General features: G+C 36.4%; 1 protein-coding gene across 4 annotated transcripts in view; it reads right to left on the reverse strand.

Annotated features, from left to right (window-relative positions):
* Window positions 1-507: 507 nt before the first annotated feature.
* NCKAP1 (NCK associated protein 1) overlaps window positions 508-14556 on the reverse strand; it is a 112761-nt gene continuing 98712 nt past the window's right edge. For all 4 annotated transcript variants that reach the window (XM_074967730.1, XM_074967729.1, XM_074967728.1 and 1 more), the window contains 5 exons: window positions 11314-11407; window positions 9554-9670; window positions 5968-6077; window positions 2026-2115; window positions 508-1443 (listed from right to left, as the gene is read on the reverse strand). In XM_074967730.1, coding sequence (XP_074823831.1) covers window positions 1327-1443; window positions 2026-2115; window positions 5968-6077; window positions 9554-9670; window positions 11314-11407 — 528 coding nt within the window. In that variant the 3' untranslated portion in view covers window positions 508-1326. The remainder of the gene's footprint in view (window positions 1444-2025; window positions 2116-5967; window positions 6078-9553; window positions 9671-11313; window positions 11408-14556) is intronic.

Consider the following 14556-nt stretch of genomic DNA (forward strand, 5'->3'; position numbering starts at 1 on the left):
GCTTTCAGACTAAATGAGCCAACTCTATCCTGCGTGCCAATTTGCATGACTGACAAAAACAGATCTATTATATATCTGTCTTGTTCAGTAATGTTTGATGTCATGGTTTTAGCAGCATTCTCTCAGATTCTACAATTATTTTAATTTTTACTCTTTAGAAGGGTATTCTTTCCCTCTATAGGTGCAACTGGTGTTGGTATGCACCAGAGATACACTTTTCTTGTTGTACCTTGTAAAACGAAAAGTTGAAGGTCAGTGGCATTCAACTGAGGTTTCAGGTGTTTTTAAAAATTCCTTCCTCTGAAGTTTTTATAGGTTATCTACTCTATCGTAGAGCTCTACACAAAGCTGAATATTAAAAAGTCTTAATCCTTCCAAGTGAAGGGATGATATTTAAATCAATTGAGAATGGCAAAGCAATGCACAAGATCCATGTTAAAACTTGTTGTGCTAGGATAAATTAAGATTTTAATTGTAATTTTACAATAAAAATAATTCACCAACATGTAATACAGTCTAGTGTTTATTGTATGTTATGGAAGGTACACTGGAATTTCAAAAATTTAAAACATATAAAAAGTGGTTAAGGGCTAACATTTTTTTATCAACACCTGATAAATGTGTAAGAACGTTTATTATACAGCAGGGTACAATGGTAGTGTTAATGCCAATAGGGCACCATGGAAGTTAGTCTAAAAATTTTTCCCACTTTGCTTTATACAAACAACATCACTTTGCTGCTGTTTAAGAAGATCGGGAGAGGACTGCTGTCTAAGGATAAGCAGTCCTAGAACAATGTTATTTAGTGTCCTAGTACTTAGATTAGTGAATGTTTCAAAATAAAGGAAAGTAGAAATGTTGTAATTACTTCACAGAAATGCACACCCAATTCTTGTTTTCAATAAGAACAATAGGTACAGATTATAACTTTCCCTATATGAAATAATTTACACACAGAGGAAAACTAGAACACTATCTAAAATAATCACTAAATACATTTTTCTTCTTGGAAATAAACAAGCAATTATGGTTTTGCATGATCAAATATCAAAAACATATAGCAGAAGTAGTGTTTTTCTTTTAAAGATAACCGATACTCTAAAAATAAAAAAAGGAGTATTTTCCATGAATGTGCAACCTAAAATCAACCAAGCTCATATTGTAGTACAACCATATTAAGAAACCACGGATCAGAAATACAACCTTATGGAAGAAAGTTTATAATCCACAAAACTGTTGGTCAGGCCATAAAGTAAAATAGCTCCACAGTTTACAGGTAAAACTGAGGCAACATAGATGCGTGCTAAGTCTTCAGTCAGTCGATATTTATGTAGAGGCTGTGACACTTTGTTTGTAGACAGCATGGTATGCGTTTCTCAGCAAGACATAAGGGAAACAAGACTCCAAAAGATCCATGGTCAGGAACGGAGACTCCTGCACAATCTGAAAAACACCAAAAATGTATCAAGATTCTCTAATGTTCAATGATGAGAATCATCTACATCATTCGATTAATACCAGCCTGCACCACAACAGCATTTATATTTCTTTGGCTGAAAAGGGAAATACTGCAGCGTGTTCATCCCACAAAGTCCTTTCAAGTACAACGTTTAAGCAAACATACAAAGCTTTTTAAAGCTAGTTGCAAATATTTCAAACAGGCTTGTGACACTAAAATAAATGCTCAGCGCAGACTGTCTCCTGGGTTATCCTCACCATTTAATTTGCACTAATTTAATGTGACATCAATATAGAGCTGTATCCCCTAATCAATTGTGAAAGTTACTTGAATACTGCTATAACTTTTTCTGGCATTTGTAGACAACACAGAGAAAGATAATACTCAATAGTAAAAGAATTGTGCAGAGGGACGGGAGAAAAAAAATCAAAAGGACTTCAGTTCTTCATGTCATTCTATTGTCATGATGTCAAAAAGTATTTCTATTGGTTGATGAGTTACAACAGCAAGGGTGTCTGTCAAAAAGGCCTTTGTTGTTAGGAACAACAACGAGCATGAGAACTTACCATGTCTAGCAGTAAATAAACAGATTCTCTGTTCCTTGTAGTAGTTTTGTCCGTCTCCTGACCAATTTTCAGTAGACTAGATGATGCAAGCTACAAAAAATTATTGAAAAACGATAAACATTTTAAAATAGATCATATCATTTTTGTGCTCTACTTTAAGTTGATCAATTTTTGCTACTTTTGTTAAGTTTCTTTTAACTAATCTCCCTAACCAGTGTAGTTATTAGTACAACAGAATACATAATGGAAAGGAAGTACCATGACTACATTACAAGCATGCTTTCTGCATATTGTGTTTTGCTCTGCTAGGCATGTGCCTTTTTTGTAGAAATCAAATCTGATTAGCAGTGCTTGACATGCGTATTTGAGGGGAGAAAAAACAAGATTATTGCACAGAATTTCCAGGTGAAATCCTGGCCTTCATGAAGTCAGCAGTTTTGTCACCGACCAATTTTTTCCTTCCAATATGTATGCACGTTTACTTACTCTTCTTGCATGATCAATACAAATATTTTTTTTTAAATTTATCATTCCATATCCTGGTCCTGATGTGGTGGAGATAGAAAAAAAGTATCAAATGCTCAAATTCTAATACTACATATAATTAAGGAAATGCATACATTATTTTATGACAATGGCGGGTTAAAGTGTAGGCAAACCAAACTACTTGTTTCTGCGATAAAGGCCCAGATACAGCAAAAATCAAAGCCCCCGCTTAAGTCTTTGCAGGATCAGGGTCACAGACTTCAACAAAATATTTTGATCAGAAATGAACTGTGAACTTTATTGTCATGAACTGTAGAATACACAAATAAGAAATAAATGTGTTCAACTTCCAGAAGCAGAATTTTCAAGATTAGTACATGCCAATGAAACAGCAGCCCCATGCCTAATATCTGCTCACAAATCTAAATTTCTGATTTGGAAATTTTCACTTTAAAATATTCCTGAAGACTGAATCACTGTCCCTTACAAAAAAAGAGTTTAATAATTTGCCAAAAGAAAAAAAAATAAGTCTATTTTTAATCTAAGGTGATAGTATTCACATTTCAAAAAATCTTTTAGAACATTCCCATATTTAATTTCAATGGGCAGGAGCAATTAGGTTATCTAGTACATTCCTTTATCAGAGGATAATTATTTCCCACAGTATATTTTCTTGAGCTCCAGGCCTTCTCAAGCTAACTGTGAAAAAAAAATTCTTTAAAGATAAGAAATTGGAAGACACCAAGTTGAATAAAGTAAGGTCAGTGACTACACTACTTTAATTACAGTCTGAGCAGTCAAAGAAAACACATGTGCCATCTAGATCACATGATCAAAAATGAAATTCTTGCAGCAAAAATGTTTTTATATCACATGAAACTGCACTGTTTTCCTTTGCTTGTCAAGCACATACAATTTGACATGACCATTTTTCTTTTCATGTTTTGCTAAAAGCAGCTGCGGCAGACAATATCAGCTCATGAGGTCAATGGGTTAAGATGCTTTTTTTCCTTCCATAAAGTAACAATGCATTACCAGAAGTGAGAATTTTGCAAAAAGTATTGCCTACTATACCTCTCTAACTGTTAAAGATAAAGACAGATTCCCGCCTCCCCACATTCACACAAAAATATGTTTAATATGCCCAAGTAAGGTTGTCATTTCTGTCCACATTTCTTAAAGATGGCCACCCAAAAATAAAGGCACTCAAAATCACTGGCTATTTTTGAAAATTTAGACCAGACTATCTACTTGGCCGTCTGTTATTTTAACCGTATGTACCCCTGAAGTACTGAGAGCCAATTTTTAAGTTGAATTTCTATTTTAAAAACACAATGAAGTATGCTAAAACCCAATGAAGTATGCTAAAACCCAATGAAGTATGCTAAAACCCAAAACCATAAACCACAGATTTATGTATTTGACAAGTTACAAAGATCTGATCCTAAAGCAGATAAGCGTTGGAGACAGATTTTTGAGCATGATGGCGAGTCAGGTCATTCCAGATTAATCTAGATATACTAAGCCAAAACATTACATATCACAGATATGACCTGGATCTCCAATTCACACTGAAGGCACCACTAATTCTCTTACACAAGTTTTCTTGGCTGCCTAGAGCCCTATACTCCACCTAATGGTTACTGCACAAACAGAACTTCAGTGTCAAAAGTACAATCCAAGAGATACACCAAGTCAGCTAAGGTTACTTGTTATGACAGACTAACATATAATAAACTAAAAGTACAATATATCTTGTGGAAAATCTCTTGGAGCTACATAAGGATATAAACATTGATTTCACATACACTATACTTAACTGTTTCCTATCTTGCATTACAATCTAGAAGATCGCTACTCTATTTTTAATAGACATACACACACACACACACACACACACGTACGTAATTACAGTATATATACACACACTACAAAAATGCTACATGCGTTTCAGGCTCAAGTTTAACTTTCATGTAACAGCATATCAACTGACCGATGTTTAACCACCTCTTGTAATATCACACATTTAATCTATACACATCTAAGTCTTTGTACTATTCATTTGCATTCTGTGTATCAAAATTAAGACAATTTGTAACAAGTTTAAATATAAATGAGAGTAAAATAGTTAGTTCCTTAAAATTACATTTTCAATCTGAATTTTGAAAGTATCTGCAGACCACTAAATCAGAGATTAACTTCTTAAGAATAAAGTACAACTAACCACTCTTGACACAAAGTTTAAGAAAAAGGATAGATCTTCAAGAAATTCTTACCGACTAACAAAGCTGGGCAAATAACTGATTTTTTGGTTTGGCCAGCAAACTGAAAAAGTCAGGAAGATAACTAGGTTTAGTTCTAAAAATGTCAGCAAATTGGAAAAGTCCATTTCAGGGTCAGCAAACATACACCCATATACGTCTGAGTACCTTTATAACCTTTGGCCCAGAGGTTACAGGCTTTGCCCAGGATGTGGAACTCCCAGGTTTGAATCCCCACTCTAGAGCAGGGACTTGAAATCGGTCTTTCCCTCAAGCTATAGGCTATTCTAGAGCAGGTTGCTCTCAATCTCTCCTGTTGAAACTGCTCCACTTTGTACAAATTTTTAAATAGTCACTGGCCAAAGAGAGTGATGATGATGAGTCTATAGCCTAGTTATTAAGGCACTCACCTGGGAGGTAAGAGATGTAGATTCAAATCCCTCCTCTGAATCAGGCAAAAAGATCATTAGCCTATAGCCTGGTGGTTAGGATGCTCACCTGGGAGGCGGGAAATCTGATTTAAAGCCGCTGCTCCACAGTGGAGATTCAAACCTGGGTCTCCTCCATCCCAGTGCCCTATGCACTTGACTCAAGTTAATAAAGGGGGGGCAGGGCGCACGCACACACTCACGCTGCTGACTCTGAAAAAACTTTTTCCAGCCAGAAGTATTGAGTTGAATTAGCAAATGGTTTCAGATCCACCGAAATGGTATTTTTTGGTGAGTAAACCATTCACCCAAAAAATGTCACCCAGCTCTAATGATTAACCAGCTGATTGTGTCCCCATATCTGATTTTCTCCAAATGAAAATGGAAACTGTGAAAACACTACTGCGGATAATTTAGCCTTCTTCTCTTTAGCTTAAGACCAAAGGGAAAATAACTACCAATACTAGACAAAGTACATATATACTGTTACTTAAGAAGCAAAAACGGATATTGCAGATCAATTGAAGTCATTTCTATTAAAATCTTTATAAATGTTATGGCAATGAAGATTACTGTAGCACTCTATACTATGCATGGGGAACACCACAGTCATATCGGTTTGCAAAGGCAAAATGTTGAGGATTTTTAATGGTGACCACTGTACATCTAAAAGCTACGTCTGAGTTGCAACAGAGGTTTAGGGTTTTGCTTTGGTTTTTTAGGCTGATTTTTGTAGCAGTCAACCCTGGTTATCAAATTGTACATACAGCCAAAAATTCTTTAAGACGGTCTTCAATGCTTCCCTTGTGGATGGTAAATAAGGCTGCAGCAATCTGGTTGATAGCTTTTGCCAGGCAATGTATGTTGTTGCAGTGCCCTAAACAAAAACACAGACATGTTATTACTTTAGCAACACTTCTCAAAACCAAATGATTCTTTGAATGTTTTAGCTGACAGGAACATAATTCGTAACTGCAACAGGGTCAAGGTTTTGCAGTGAACTAACTTGAAATGTGCTAGCAATTGTGGTTAGTGCTTGGGACCTCCGGGCCACATTCAGTAAAAAGCTTACAAAGGAAACATGTTTAGAATTAATACAATGAAATACACTATTATATTTTACTCCCATATTGCAGGTAAGCCGCATGTAACATACTAAAAATAACAGGTTTATCACAACAGAGGCCCATCTTATGCAGCCATTGCAAGGGTCATTAAAAATCACAAGGTGAGATGATTTCAGGTGTTTAAAATATTATATGGATTGAACTGGAGATCATATACATAATCAAAAATTTAAATCCCCTCCTTCCTAAGGGCTATGATTGGGAAAGATCCCAGAGACTCTTGGAATGAAGGGAACAGCCATGTTTTGGAAAAATACTTTCACTTCTGTAAAAATGAAAGATTTTGTAATTAGCTGGGTATATGGACACATACACACAGGTGTCTTTCAGGTTCAATGAGCACAGGATTTATTCATTTTCCATGTGGTGGTTGTGGGGCAAAAGAGATCTCTTGAATAAAGCAGGGGAAGGACCTCCATTCTAAATCTGGATTTTACACACATCTGGAGAGGAGACCGGTCCAGGATAGGGTGTAAAACAGACTAAAACTGTCAGTAATTCTCTGATGGGTGAACACTAGTAACAGCTTTTGGAGTGAACAGTTTGCATATCATACCCAAGAGAGATTGCCTCTTCTCTGACTTGAGTGAAATAAGTGAAGAGGCAGTGTGGTAGACAGGGAAGGAGAATCTGACTGTGAAACTGGCATGAATGATCTCTGCTCATCTGTCAGCGGGTGACTGGTCCAAGTTTTAAGGAAAAACTAATCTCTGGCAATTAGCTTGAGATTTGGCTAACTGTCAAGATCTCAGTCTTCTGTTAGCAGGAGCAAATATGAAAGTTACTTTGGGTCTGGCTCTCTGCCAGGAGACATAGAAGGAGCCCTTGGTCTTGGATTAACAAATGGCAGGCACTCAGATATGGCTAGAATATCTTGAAGTCTGTATTTTTGAGATAACATTTTCCCTCTCTTTTCCTTGGCTTGGGAACTGAAGCTAGTTCAACTTTTTAGATGGCCATAATCCAGGATCTTGCCAGAGTTTAATGACACTAAAAGGAGCACAGCACGAATGAGTTTGACTATATAGCTTACATCCAAAGCCAGATGCTACACTTCTGGATTGTAGAACACAGAAGGGGGAAAAAGTGATAAAAGAAGGGACAAAAGCCATCTAAAAAGCGTTGTGTCCTGCTTTTAGCTTTGACTAACTCAGATGTAATCACCCAAGAAAAGGAAGCTCTGTATATCCAAGGCAGGCCATGGAGGCAGAGTCCCTCTCTTCAAGGACTGCTTGTCCACCAGGTAAAGGAGATTTGTCCCCCTGACAAAAATAACCCTCTTTTTTGTTCAGCCTCGAGACTGAGGCATCCACCTGAGCCAATAGCAAATTCGATGCATTTATCCTTCTGATCCTGTACAGCCAGTGGCAAGTCCTGATATAGACTTTTTTTGTGCGCTGGGTAGGATCACTTAAAGGGTCTGGGAAAGTTCATGCACTTCTAGCTTTCCCCACTTTAAAGGGTTCCTCTTCGGGCCATCAGCTTTGCCGGACTCCTGTCAGAGCTACGAAATGGAGGAGTCAGACTGCCACTGGAAGAAAAATTGGTGACAGAGGGTATTTTCTAGTGCAATTTATTTATCAAAATGTACACAAGTCCTGTTCATCTTGAAGAGAAGTGATCAAAACTACATACAAGCCATTCCACTTACAGAGACTGCAGCTAAGACAGACAGGCCTGTCACCATGACTCAGTTCCCTTCTCTGGTTCTTTATCTGACTCTTCTCTTTTAGGACATTTTCTGGTCCTCTCTCCTGCCTGTGCTCTGAACATTTAATCTGGGGAAAGTTTCTAGCCCTTAGTGGTTTTGAAAAAAGCCTCCCAAAATGGAAAGCAATGCACTTTTGTCTTTCCAAATCTGCAGATAACCCTCAGAGCTATTGCTTCAGGCTATGAATTGTTCCCCCTATTCATCTAAATAAAATGTTCACATTTAAGTTTGTCATTAGGCTACACTTAATTTCTGTTCATTACAGATAATCCCAGAAAAGATGGATTTATGTGCAGAGCTCAGACTATTACTCTACGCTTACTATCTAAAAGTTACAGTGTACATACCTATACACCTTGACGATGAAAGAAAATATGTCCCTATCAAGGAAGTTAACATTGTTGAATTAAACAGAAGCTTGAAATATAAATTTCTACAAAAATGTGTGTACACACAGTAATACATGGCAATTGCAATCTTAGTCTGCACACTTAATCGTTGTACTGCACAAGTGACCAGCTATGCCCACAAAGATCTGAAACATGGGATCTTGTGCATCTAAATTATTACATAATATATTTTCTTTAATTTGAAATTCAAAGCTTTAGAAATTTTGGGCTTTCCCCTGCTGCTTCTAATAATTCTGGGAAAGCTGGGGAAGGAAATGATTGACAAGCTAGATGTCCTATGTTAATTAAGCTTTGTCCTGTGCAGGATATAGAGCAGATTCTGGTAAAGACAAAGAAAGAAAACTTAGTGGGTCAAGTGAATGGACACAGACGCCACGTATTCCTATTGAAAAGTGGTGTGTGTGTGTTGGAGCAGTTTTGACAATCTTTTCTATTAAACTTAGTTTTGTTTGAAAGAGTTAAACATGTTTTTTTGTGGATTACAAACAAAGAATTTCCTTGAGGCAAAGATCTTTATCTTTTAATAAGAAAGGAAAGTAGCAAAAATTCCTTAGAAGATGATTCTACTTACAATTCATTCCTTCTAGATTTAAAAAAAAATTTTTTTTTAGTAGCTGAGATATTAAACCATTAAGTCATATGAACAGGCACAAATCCAATGTAGCAGTAATAAATTAACAGTTACTAAAACAACACATATGCTAATCAATATAAATTCTTAGACTAATCAAAATGGAAAATATGTTTTAGGTCATCTGCTTTGTGTGCGAGTTAAACATTAACTCCTAAAGTGCATATTTTAGAACTGCATCTAGTCTTCAAAATTTCAAGTGGATTATATTCATTTTTAATACATCATGTTTCAAAACAAGATTAAGGTAAATGATTTTTAAAATTTCTAATAGTGTTTCTGTTGTGATTTAGATTCAGTTCAAGCTGACTGTTAGAGCCATCCACCATAAAGCATATGATAATAGAATAAATACATTTTGCTATTCCAAAGAGCAACCATTTGAGAAAAAAAACGCTTAAAAGATTAATAATCAAGGTATTTCAACAAGAACATATTCAGACCAAAAATTTACCACCACCAAATAAATAATACCTTCAATGGCAGGGCTATATTGAGACATCACGTTACTGGCCAAAGTTGGCAAGGACACTGCCACAAAGACCATGAGAAGGCAGGCAATTTTATATTCTTCTTCTGGACTAATATTTTCTGAAAATAAGAAGAAAATTCTTCAATTTAAAAGCTACTCTGAGATTTATCCCATGACAACGGAGCAGAAAGTTGCCTTTTTGGTCTGTCGTAATTCATGTCACATTTTCTGAAATATTATTGCCACCACCTTTAATGAGACTATAAAGTTAAAAAAGTCAAGTAGTGAACTGCAGTATCTAGCACACTATTAAAGGCCAGCAAGTATTGACTAACTGATGATAGTAAAAAGAAAAAGGAGGACCTGTGGCACCTCAGAAACTAACCAATTTATTTGAGCATAAGCTACAGCTCACTTCATCGGATGCACTCGATGCATTGTTAGTTTCTAAGGTGCCACAAGTCCTCCTTTTCTTTTTGCGAATACAGACTAACACGGCTGCTACTCTGAAACCTGACGATAGTAAGTCACTCCATCCAACTGCAGAAACAGATGGGAATTAAAATACAAGACCCCAACACCAAAAGGAATGAGCTAAAATAAAATGCTATATCCTGTTCACACAATTTAACTCCTTCATAGTTACTGGAGTAGGTTGTACTAAAACTACCAAGGGAAGAGAGATCAGAATCACACAAACTTTAAATAATATTTACTAATGACGTTTTAAAAAGCCATTCAGGTAGTTTGAACCCAATATGTGATTTAATATTCAATTAATAGTGATAAATGTCTTCAGGAACTTAAATGTATTTTTGCCCACCTCAAAGCTACCCCTACTAAGAAAATGGAAAAAAGTAACTTTTGATATGATCTCTAATGGTCCATGCTCTATAGACATCCAGCCAACAGCAAGAACAAAGAAAGTAAGATGTATTCATAGATTTGTGTTACCACGGTCATCTACTTTTTCTTTTGAAGGGAATAATCGAAGTGTTTAATAAGAAACATAGGGAACAAAATGAATATCTGCCGAACAGCTTTAAGAATTCCATTTATTTTTATGCCTCTAAAAGGATACTTATTGTGAGTTAAAAAAAATGGGAAAACTGGAAGGATTTGCAATGGCCCTTTAAAACAAATGTAACAATTTCAGATTCTATGGCAACTTGTCTTGGATGCTTTCACAGGCATAATTTAAAACGCTTTCCTTTGTCTGCCTTCATGTTAATGTTTTGCATAAAACACAACCTTCATATATTTCATAATATTGGTTTGTTAACTGCTTCTTAAAATCTGACATTTTTAAACATTCATAGTAGAGAGGAAAGGATTTAATAGTTACTGTGCATCAGAAAATAGACTATTTGCCTTCTGTTATCCTCAACACACAAGCCAATATCTTCCTCTCCTTAAATGAATCCAGTTTTTCCCAAAGGCATTACATTCACCCACCTTTCACCTATTATCCATTTCCAGAGCAGTTTCCCCAATGCAGCTGGCTCACAAAACTCCAGTCTACATATCAGTGCATTTTATGCAGCATGCATAGCAAATGCTTAAGTTCCAAATGAAAAGTCACCTGGCAATATACGTGGCTCATCTGAGGCAATACAGAAGAGCCAGTAATCCACCAACAGCTCTTTGCTTACTACTGGAAATATCTGCACGTGTTTCTGAATTTTTTTATTTTTTTTTTAACATCAAAAAGAGTCAGAGTGCATTGCTAAATATACTTTTTAAAGATTATATGACTTGTTACCTGATTTTTGGGAAGAGAGTGCTACAACCAAGGCAGGATCAATCTCACATGGCAATCCAGCAGCAGACGACAGCTCATATACATTCATTGCCACCTGAGACACAGAACAGTAATTATTACAAGGTGAAAAACACCAAATGTTCTCTAAAAATCTCATTTCTGAACACAGCTGTACTGAAATGTTTAAACTGCAGAGTTTGAGAACACTAGGGATTTCAGTCTCTGAAATATGATAAAGAACCTTTGGATTTGTATTATGTCTAACCTACAATGAACAGCTGGTTCAGCACTTGGTGTGCTAGGAGGTTATCATTGCTTGCTGTCAAGGCAAACAAGGTTTTTGTAACTTTCCTCAACTGCCTCCAGCACAAACATCTTAGCATCCAGTTAGCTCTTCTAACTGAAAGGAAAGATGCAGAAAGTAAAGCTAACAAAGATGTAAGCAATCAGATCAGACGTGTCAAACAATGTTTTAAAAGTATTTTAACAAACACACAGCCAATTAAGACCATATGTTGATGCAGTGTTACCAATTAAATGCACAAGAGTGAGGAAAAAGTTAATGGTCCTATAATAATGTTAAATTGGGTGAACATTTTCAAAGTGACAAGGGATTTTGGGTGCCCAACCTAAGACATCTTATAAGGGTCCTCATTTTCAGAGGATGGGTATTCAGAACTTTCTGAAAAATTAGGTCCACATAAGGTGTCTCAAGTTAGGAACCCAAAATTCAATAGTTACTTTTGAAAAATCTTAGTCTTAGAATGCTGTACATCCTATATATTTTATATTTAAATGAGTGATTCACAATTTTGTTTTTGTTGAAGACCCCCTGTGGGACAGACTGAAAGGTAAACACCCAGGTTCCATACTCTTTTACATCATATTCTGAAACATTTGTCTTTTTTCCTGTTCATTCTCTCTCTCTCATTCTTTAATACCCCTTTAAAAATATATTTATTACCCTTCACACCTCTTGTACAATAGCTAATTTTTAATCATGGAGGCTAAGAACCTAACAAGATTAAAAAAGGATTAGATTTTTATATGCTGAATGAGACTATTCACAGTTAAACTTTTATTTTTTTTTTAAAGTATTTTTTTCCTCAGAAAGACACATTTTCATTCTTCTGGCTTAAGCCAAACAACAGCCAATGTGGGAAGAAACTCCCCCTTTGGGCTGGCTACTCCATAAATGCCCACTACAGAGTTCCTGGCATCCTGCTCTGAAGCATCTGGTACTAGTCATAGAGGCCACTGGACCAGATGGGCTTCTGGTCTGATCCAGTGTGAAAGTATCCAGTCTCCCAGGAGAGATTGCATATTTTTCTTAGAAGCTCAGCCACTTCATTTTCAGGTACTTTCAGAACTTCTGCAAGTAAACAATCCTGCTCTTATTAGTTTGTTCCCCTCTCATTTATCTACCTGTTCCAGCACCACCTCTTTTGATATTTCAACGTCTGGAAGTACCTCATCTTTATTTCCTAAAACGAGAAAGCATCTTCCTAACATGCTCTGTTGTGAAGGTTGATACAAAGAAATCATTTAGCTTCATTGCAATGTCCCTTATCTTTTTAATTGCCCGTCTACGCTGGTGGTTGAGTAGGCCAAACATTTTTCTCAGGAGCTTCCTGCTTTTAATATCTGTTTAATGCATTTCATATTTTTTTATGTCATTCAATATTTGCTCTTCTAATTATCTTCTAGCCTTCCTCATTTTTAACCTTACATATTACTTGCCATAAGTAGTTTATGCTCCTTTTATTGGCTTCACGAGGAGGGCTGGATCTCCATTTTCTGAGACCTACCTCTGGTTTGAATAACCTTTTGAACCTTGCCATAAAACCATGTTATTTTTTCCTTGCCTTCCTTTTTTTTGTTGTTTATGGTATACATACCTTTTGACATTTCTGTTGTAAGCCATTTTTTTAAAAAAAAACATCTGGTGCTGTAAGGTTTGACATCACAGGATTTACTTATGGTTTACTGGACTTGTACAGGAAGGCGATAAAGTGACACAAATATCTTTCATTACAAGCAGGTGTATTAATAAAGTACACAGATTTGGCAAAGTTACCCTATAAAGTGGCCACCTTTTATAGTGCTCCTTAAATCTTAAACACACTTAAGCTGTAAAGCTTCTTCTCACTGACAAGTGTTTATCTTTACCCTTAATTGATCCTAGTTTGGTTAGATAAACAATACTTTGTGCTTCTTCAGCTAACAGACACAGGGTTCTGCAGTGAAGTTTCCTACTACAGGGAACTCCTATAAATCAGACTTTCCCTTTCTCATATTCATATAGGAATGACATGTGTGAGAAAACCACACAGTTTATTCTTCTAATGATGAAATGTCTATGGCTGAACATTCAGTTAACAGAGTACATCATTTATAAGCACCTAGAGGATAATAGGGTTAATAAGGAATAGCCAACTTTGATTTCTCAAAAACAAATCATGCCAAACCAACCTAATTTCCTTCTTTGACAGGGTTACTGGCCTCCCAGATTGGACGGAAGGGGGCCGATAACATTTGATTTTTAGTGAGGCTTTTGATACAGTTCCACACGATACTCCCTAAGTAAACTAGCGAAATGCAGTCTAGATGAAATCGCTATAAGGTGGGTGCACAACTGGTGGAAAGACCAAACTCAGAGTAGTTATCAATGATCCGCTTTCAAACCGGGATGGCATGTCTAGTGGAGTTCCACAGGTGTTGGCCCTGGGTCCAGCATTATTCAATTACATTTTCATTAATGACTTGGGTAATGGCATGGAGAGTATGTTTCTAAAATGGGCAGATGACCCCAAGCTGAGAGGAGTTGCAAGCTTTTGGAGGGCAGAATTAGAATTCAAAACAATTTTGACAAACTGGATAACTGGTCTTAAATTAGCAAGATGAAAGTCAATAAAAGTAAGTGCAAAATACTTCACTTAAGGAAAAATCAAGTGCACAACCACACAATGTGAAGTAACTGGTTAGTGATAACTGCTGAAAAGGATCTGGGGGTTATCACAAATTGAATGAGTCAACAGTATGAGACAGTTAAAAAAAAAAGGCTAATATTCTAGTGCATATGTAAGACACAGGAGGCAACTGTCCTGTTCTACTTGGCACTGGTGAGGCCTCAGCTGAAGTACTGCGTCCAATTCTGGGTGCCACGCTTTAGGAAAGATGTGGACAAACTTGACAGAGCCTGGAGGAGAGCAGGTTTAGAAAAACTGACCTATGAGGAAAGGT

Source organism: Natator depressus, chromosome 11, assembly GCF_965152275.1.
Source record: "Natator depressus isolate rNatDep1 chromosome 11, rNatDep2.hap1, whole genome shotgun sequence".
Lineage (NCBI taxonomy): Eukaryota > Metazoa > Chordata > Testudines > Cheloniidae > Natator > Natator depressus.